General features: G+C 37.8%; 1 protein-coding gene across 2 annotated transcripts in view; it reads left to right on the forward strand.

Annotated features, from left to right (window-relative positions):
- Nucleotides 1-7,796, forward strand: part of LOC110031419 (DExH-box ATP-dependent RNA helicase DExH7, chloroplastic) — a gene marked incomplete at its 3' end in the record, with an annotated part of 94,359 nt that extends 86,563 nt beyond the window's left edge. For both annotated transcript variants that reach the window (XM_020734601.1, XM_020734602.1), the window contains 2 exon segments: nt 7,223-7,315; nt 7,581-7,796. In XM_020734601.1, the coding sequence (XP_020590260.1) occupies nt 7,223-7,315; nt 7,581-7,796 (309 nt within the window).
- Nucleotides 7,797-7,893: the final 97 nt, after the last annotated feature.

Below are 7,893 nucleotides of genomic sequence, written 5' to 3' on the forward strand. Positions count from 1 at the left end.
AAAATATGAGTGTAATCCGCATCGCGAAATAACTGAATAAGTATATATCGGTCGTCAAGTAAACCAATATTCCAACTGCCCAATAGCTTCATAACATCAAAATCTTTCCGAATGATCTCAAGTTTTGGTTGACCATAAAGGAATTTCTTGACCATAAAGGAATGTTTTGGTTGACCATAAAGGAATTTCGCCAATAGAGCAAAACGTCAAGAAGACGCAAGAACACTGGTTTCAACCTCAGAGAGAAAAAGAGCAGGTTTCCCATTTTTTTTTACCAAGCTTTTTAATGAAAGTTTGATCACCTCCACTTTTAAGAGTCTCGTGGAAGGATTGTGGAACGTTGTAGGACTTGCCGATACCAAAACCAGACTCTAAACCTGAAAGAGGGGCATGTGGAGGATTAGGAAAGTCATCGACAAGGGCAGTGAGATAGGAACAGAGCGTCGAGGTCATCTCCGCAGGCTAGATGACCACGTTCAGATTTTGCAGCGGTTTGGCGAGGCAGTGCGACTAGACTTCGTGTGCGTCAAACTGCTAGACGATGTGATCTCAGGAAGGAAAATGCGAGCAGAAAAGTGATGCAAGCAAACTTTGGGCGCGCCAAACTGCGAGATGAACTGCTCGCCTTATATATATATATATATATATATATATTTTTTTAAGCCCGAGGGAAAATATATTAATACGAAAAGGATATCGAAAAATTGCATGAAAGAACCTAAAAGAAAATCCAACTTATACAATACAACACACACACAAAAAACTCAGATAAAGTAAAGATACAAAAAAGTAAAAAACCAGAAAGTCACAAAAGGGAACATAAGTGCTAGGAACATCCCAATTTAATTCTCCTTCCTCTAGTTCTCGAAAGTGAGTTTGCCAACAAATTGGTAAGGTGTGTCCCATTACCCGTAGCAACCAAAGTATCATCCATTAAATTCCTGAGCTCAAGTAGATGTTCATTTTTCTTCTTCCTCCTAGATGTATAGACCTGTCATTCCTCATCCGATGATTGACTCATCTGATCAGTAGATTACAAAGGTGTTCGGATAGATGTAGGTCGTTGCAAGTCTTGATCCCCATGAACATGAGTAATATTAACATCTTTCTGGACCTGATGAGGCGGTTGTGAAGTAGTAGAAGTATTTCCACCTGTATTATCAGTGATAGGTTCTAGGGCAGGCGGGGTCTGAAGAAACTCCCTTTCCCCCACGATAGGAGGTTCCAAAGACGAGGAAGCTACAGCTGGGGATTGAATTGTTGTCATATTGCCTGCCTGATTAGATGAAGATGGAATCACAGCCTCTAGCGGAGCAGTTTGTTTTTTTTGTTTGAGGTGGAGGTGTAGATGGTGACATTGAAATCTGGAGTGTTCGAACGTACGACAATTTGAACAATACGACGGAAAATGTTCAATCTCTACCTTCTGCTAATATCTATGATGTTGTGTGCCCAACCAGATTTCCTCAGAAACTGTTGAAGTGATGTCTTTTTCGACAAGTACTCTGACTTCAGAAGGACGGGGCAGATTAAAAGTAGGAATGTCCGTCTTGAGTGACTTCCCATAGACTGAGGCAGTAGAGTACAATTCTTTTGGAGAAAAATACTGAAATTTCATACCAGAGAGACAAATCCAAACTGGAATGATTGGCGGTTCCGTCACGGTTCCGTCAGTGGGTCAAAATACACAGACCATTTCATAATCTTCATTACTCTGTTATCAATCCATATTATCCTTCTAGCAAATAAGTGCATGTACTCTTCTTCATTGCTAATTTGAATAAGAATGTGTCTCCCATCTAATAGCTCGATTTTCCATTCTCCAACAAGGTGCATAAGTTCAAATTCTTTGCGAATGAGTTTCATTTTGGGATGACCATATAGAAATTTCTCAATCAAATTCAGACGATAAGAGGAAGCAAGTTGAATACCTTCAGCTTCTGTAAAAAAAGATGGTAGACTTCCCATTCTTCTTACCAGGTTTCTTGATGTCCTCCGTCCACTCAAACGAAAGAGGGAAAAATGATGATTCTGGTGTGCCTGAGGCATGAACACTGGCAAGGGCAGATGCAGATTTATCTGATTTTGGTGTGCCTTATATATATATATATATATATATTAGAAAAGCCCAATGGCTAATGTATTAAAGAGAAAAGATACAGATATGTTGTATGAGTGGGCCTAAAAATAGACACCTAACTCACATGATACAACACACCCAAAAAAAATTAAAAAGAGGTACATATGAAAATAATAAATCCCAAAACCACTCGGACGCTGAACAAATGAGGGTCATCTCAATCTTAATCTGCCTCTGACTCTAGTTCTCGGAAGGAATCCAGCTAGCAGATTGGTAAGGTGCGTACCATTACCCATCGTAACAAAGTATCATCCATAAGACTCCTGAGCTCAAGTAGATCTCCATTCTTCTTTTTCCTCCTGGAAGTGTAAATCTGTCATTCCTTATCCGAAGAATCAGTCTGACGAGGTGGTAGAGCTGAAGCAGAAGGATTAGAAGGATTATCAACCGTAGTACCCACAGTAGGTTCTAATATCTATGAATTATGGGTTGCCTCTACACCGGATACTTCTTGTAGAGGAGCTGTGAGGTTCTCTTGATTATCAATCTGAACAGTCCTTTGTAGGTAATAGTCCATTGGTATTGTTTTCTATGGGGTTTGAAGGTGTCAGCATCACATCACTCGCAGTAAGAGTAATTGCAGTGTCATGAGGGGGGGCATAAGGGCAACATTATCCTCTCCAGGTGGAGCTAAAATGTCCAGAGCAGTGGGGTTAGACCCATCCTTATTCACTTGAACCTTAGCTTTCAAATTAGGATGAAACTTGTGGCATTTATCAAGGATATGCCCAAACATCTTACAGTAGGTACAATATGGGAGTCTGTGTTTTATGATGATTTGTTGTCAATATCCATTATGGATTGTGCCCAGCCAGACTTCAGTGACATTAGATAAAGTAATATCACTTTTCACAAGTATTCTGACCACCAAAGGTCTGGTTAAGTTGAAAGTAGGCAGATCTAGCTTCAAAAGATTCCAAGGATGACCTCAATAGAGTAGAGAACCTGATGGTGAAAAAAATGCAACTTGAGACCAGGTAGACTAAACCATACGAGTACAGTTGGAGTTTCATGATTTGGGTCGAAATCAAGAGACCACTCGAGTAAACTTCATTGATTTGCCTGCGCTATTAAGATATTTCTTGGAGAAAATTCAGGTGTAGTCCAATGTTAGTTAAATCAATACGTCTCCCATCCATGAGTCTCACTTTTCACTTGCCTACTAGCTTAAGATCACCAACACTCTTCACCAACGCTCTTTCTGATAAAATCTATAGGTGTGTGACTCCACTGAAATTTTTCTATAAGAACAAACTTGAATTTTTCTGTCAGGGTAGAAATTTCTGAGTCAAAGAAAAAAATTGTTGTTTTGCCACCTTCCTACTTCTCTTCTTAACAAAAAGGCAATCACCTGTACCATCGCGACAATCCTTATAGCTTAACAGGAATACCACTGCGGATTGCACCTGAGGGTTACCCACGACGTGGGCAAAAGAGACCTTTGTCGATTTAGCCAATGAAGAAGGAAGAGCCATCAGAGCAAGAGGAGGTGATGGCGATCACCTGCAGCGAGAAGCAGACAAAACGACACTGTGTCGGGAAGCACGACGTCAGGCCGGAGAGAAGCACCGGGTGCAGACTGTCGAAACGAAGAAACGATGAAGCAGAAGATCAAAACAGAAGGAAAGAAACGTCAAGGGCAGAAGCAGGGATTGCAGCGTCGAAACGACGCAGATGCCAGATGCATGCCGACGCAGAATCTGCGACTAACGATGCCGACCTAGACGCAGACGGGAGCGAGAGTCGATGAGTCGACGAAACGAGTTGCGATCCCCTCTCCGTCGAGCGGCAGAATCAAATGAGAAGGAAATCTCCATTGTAAACCCTAGCAGAGCCCGAGCTCTCGACTGCAGCTGACATCCTGAAAAATATGATATATAGTACTAGTAAATGCATTTTGGTAGAAGAATGAAAATAATACGATAATATTAGAATTTAAGTACTCACATCGATGATACACGATCTGCTTGCTTTTGTATTACTTCTTTGAAATTTTTCACTATAAGATATTAATATTTAATTATTACTCAATTATGTTTATATTTAATTATCAATTATTATTATATTGCATTATTTTAATTAAAATTTTAATACATTAATTTTTTTTAATTATTATAATCAAAATTATTATTGAACATTGTTAATTTATAAATTTAAAATTAAAATCCTTACCTGAATGAAATTCAGTTTAATTTAACCTTTAAATAATAAACTTATATTATAATATTTATTAAATAACTTAAATAAATAAACTTACTCGTATAAAGCCAGCAGTCTTAGGCTGCGTTTAGGACAGCTTATAACTGCGGGCAGCATTTTGAAAACGCCATCGTACCTATTGGTCAACCGTTTATCCAAATTATCCCAGAATGACGTTTTTAATTTGTCAAGGATGCGGCCAGCGGGATGATCCCCGTAGGCCGCGTTCGTTCCAGTGTATATTACTCCGCTGCCCTCGCCTCGCCAGGTAGACCTATCGCGCTCATCATCCTTAGCCGTGTTTGCCTCCATCTTCGACAATCCTTCTCGACAGGTAAACAAAACCTTTTTTTTTTCTTCTGCTGCCCTTTGTTGCCGCTCTTCTGCTCCTTTGTGTTTTTTTTTCTGTGGAAGAGGGATTTGGTAAACACAACCTTTTATTTTTCTTCTGTTACACTATGTTGTCGTCCTCTGCTCTTTTGTGTTTTATTATTACTTTTTTTTCATGTGGAAGAGAGATTTGGTAAACACGTTTCAGCTTTTTGTTTTCTTCTGTTGTACTATGCTAAGCCACTCCTCTGCTACTTTGCATTTTTTTTTTTTGTTTTTTTTTTTTGGCTAGAGAAGAGGGATTTGGGTGAATCTGGATTTGTGTGAATATGCTACTTTGCTGTTTTTTTTTTTGCTGCTAATTACTTACATATTAAGCACTAACAATCAAAGAAGACCTTCCACGCATAAAGGTCGTCTCAATCATATATGTAAAGTACAATGAAAATGCCACCAATGGTTGCAGTGCTTAAATCTTCCTGTTCAAAGCATTTGAGGAATCTACTCAACAACAGGAAAATTATGGAATACATCCAATATATCTGAAAGCGAATTTTACTTTAATGAAATATTCATGACATTATTTATCCCTACTTATCATTACAACCCACATAACACTTACTTTCTTTACTAGCTAAAATATACTTGTTTGTGTGTCATCTGAACCTAGACGATTGTGTTAAGTTCTTTGAAACAATGGGCATTTTCTTTAATGGAAGTAAAATGACGAACTAGATGCATTAAAACTTCTACCTTTTTGATGTTCACAAGATGTATTTGAATGAAATGAGGTAGATCTCCTTACCATTACTTTTCACATCTATTTGCTATTTTTTCTAACAAGATGTATTTAGTATGTATTTCAAATGCCCCTACCTTTTTGCTTTCTTTGGTTTGGCATCTTTATCAGATTATCAAAAATGTTTGAATTGTGCTGATCTTTTTTCTGTTATGACAAATTATTTTGTTATGTTTAGTTAATTGAATTGTGCTTATCTTTTTCTTGGGGCATCTCGTGTTATGAAAAAAAATATTTTATAATAATCCATCTATCTGACAGTACGTAATGAGTAAAGCTAAAGAGGTCAGATCATCGGTCATGTGTGATAAAGAGACCACTATTATATTTTATGAATATTATCATTTTTTTAATTGTAATTTCAATATAATTTTTTTCCTTTTTTTAGGTTTCTTGATACTCAATTTTAAGTATGGTGTATATCCTATTTTTGTACTGTTATGTGGTGTTTTTTTTTTTCTAAACTGTCAAATGTGTAGCCGTTATAGTTCTGGTGCAAATAGCAACATAGCGCAGTGCCATAATGCTCATTTATCCAAAAAAAACTGTAAATCAGTTGTTTTTGAAACACACAAACCAAATAACTAAACAACTTATCCAGATCAGAGCTAGAATGATCATTTATCAAAAATAAGCTGTTTATCTGGCTAAGCTGCAGCTGTCTCAAACAGACCCTTACCCCGCGCATGCGAAAGGCTTCCTCTGCATGTGACTTCGTCCAGTGTGCACGAGAGATCTTCTTCCCTTCGCTCGAGAACTGAATCGCATGCACGAGAGAGCTTCTGCAGTGTCCTTTTCTACTCATTTGATCGCAGCTCGTTACCGACGCCGGCTTCTTTCTGTGCTCGAACCTCCCACACTGCCGTTCTTCTCCTTTCTTCCACTTCTTTTCTACGATGGCTAACTAGATTGCAATCGAGTGCATAGAGCTTCCATTCTTCTCCACGAGGGCACCACGTTGCTGCCCTAAAGGTAAGTTGACTTCGACGTTTTATAAGGAAATTCATCATCTTCGCTTCCCGACCCTTTGTTTCAATATTCTGACTCACTCATTTTCCTTCTGTTCGGTTTTCTCTCCCTTATTGTTCGTTTCGTTTCAATATTCTGACTCCTCACTCATTTCGCTTCTGTTCGGTTTTCTCTCCCTTATTGTTCGTTTCCCGACTCTTCACATCCTCCTCCTCAATTCTTCATTTCTTCTCCTACAATAACTGAAACGAGTCGTCACATTTATGGCTTCAGGGCACATGATGTGCATGAATTTTAATTGCTTAGTGTGATAGATGAACATAAAGAAAGCTTCAAGCCTCAGATATGTATACTTTTCTCTAAGAGTTAAATAAATACTACAATCAACTCTTCTCCAACACTTGCATTATGTTCAGTTTTCTCAGTTTTTTTCTTTTTCTTGTTCTTTGATTGCTTTAAATTTTTTTGTGAGAATTACTTGACATGACCTGGTTAGATGCACGTTATTTCTCTAGTTTGGATTGTCATTGTCTGCATATTTTATTTCTGCTGACTGCGATATTAACCATTCTTTCTCTGGATGCTTTTATTTTAGAACATCTTGAGTATTATGCATCAGAAAAACTGTTGTTTATTCTTTCTGATAAATTCTAAACATTGTTTCCTTTTTTCTTTTTGACTTGTTACCATGCTTTGAAGTTCAACCATTTTTATCTTTCTGCATCTTGCCCTGTACGTCATAATAATTTCATGTGATTGTGGCCGCTTACCTTTTCAAAAATCAGGGTGCTGGTACAAGTAAAGGCACGCTTGAGAGTTGGTTTGCTGATATGAAACAACCATTCAACATGCATGCAATGCATTCTGCAGTTATCTTGGTAATCTCGTTTAGCATTAAATGTGTAACTGTGCGTGAATATGTATTGCATTTGTTTTTATGCCATTTTTAATGGTCTGCCTGGTAAGTTTTTTCATGCTGTATCTCTTGCTATATATTCTTTGGACTTTTTTCTCTTTCTGAATTCACTACTCATGAACATTTTTCTTTTGAAATTGTATACTTTTAACTGTTGTATAATAGGAATCAAACCGGCTTGGATTAATTTGCATCAGTACGGAATGATGCTTATGGTCTTTCTGCAGTCTGTTTTGTGTGCAGGTCTATATCCTAATGTGGCTGCGACTTTAGAGGGCACTGTTGGCGTACCTCTTGGTAGAAATAAAGCACCATCGAACAACAATTCGACAAATGATTGCCCTATTTTGTTTGATGGGAGAAGCGAAGTCCATGTTCATCCATCCTCAATGAACTATAACATAAATGGCTTACGTTATCCATTTCTTGTTTTCCTAGAAAAGGTAATAATATGAAATCCTTTAATCCGTGCTTTTTCCTTCTTATAGGAGCTATTAAATCACAAAATCATTTGCAGTTTGAGTAAAAATGAGAAAAAAA

Source organism: Phalaenopsis equestris, unplaced genomic scaffold, assembly GCF_001263595.1.
Source record: "Phalaenopsis equestris unplaced genomic scaffold, ASM126359v1 Scaffold000810, whole genome shotgun sequence".
Taxonomy (NCBI): Eukaryota; Viridiplantae; Streptophyta; class Magnoliopsida; order Asparagales; family Orchidaceae; genus Phalaenopsis; species Phalaenopsis equestris.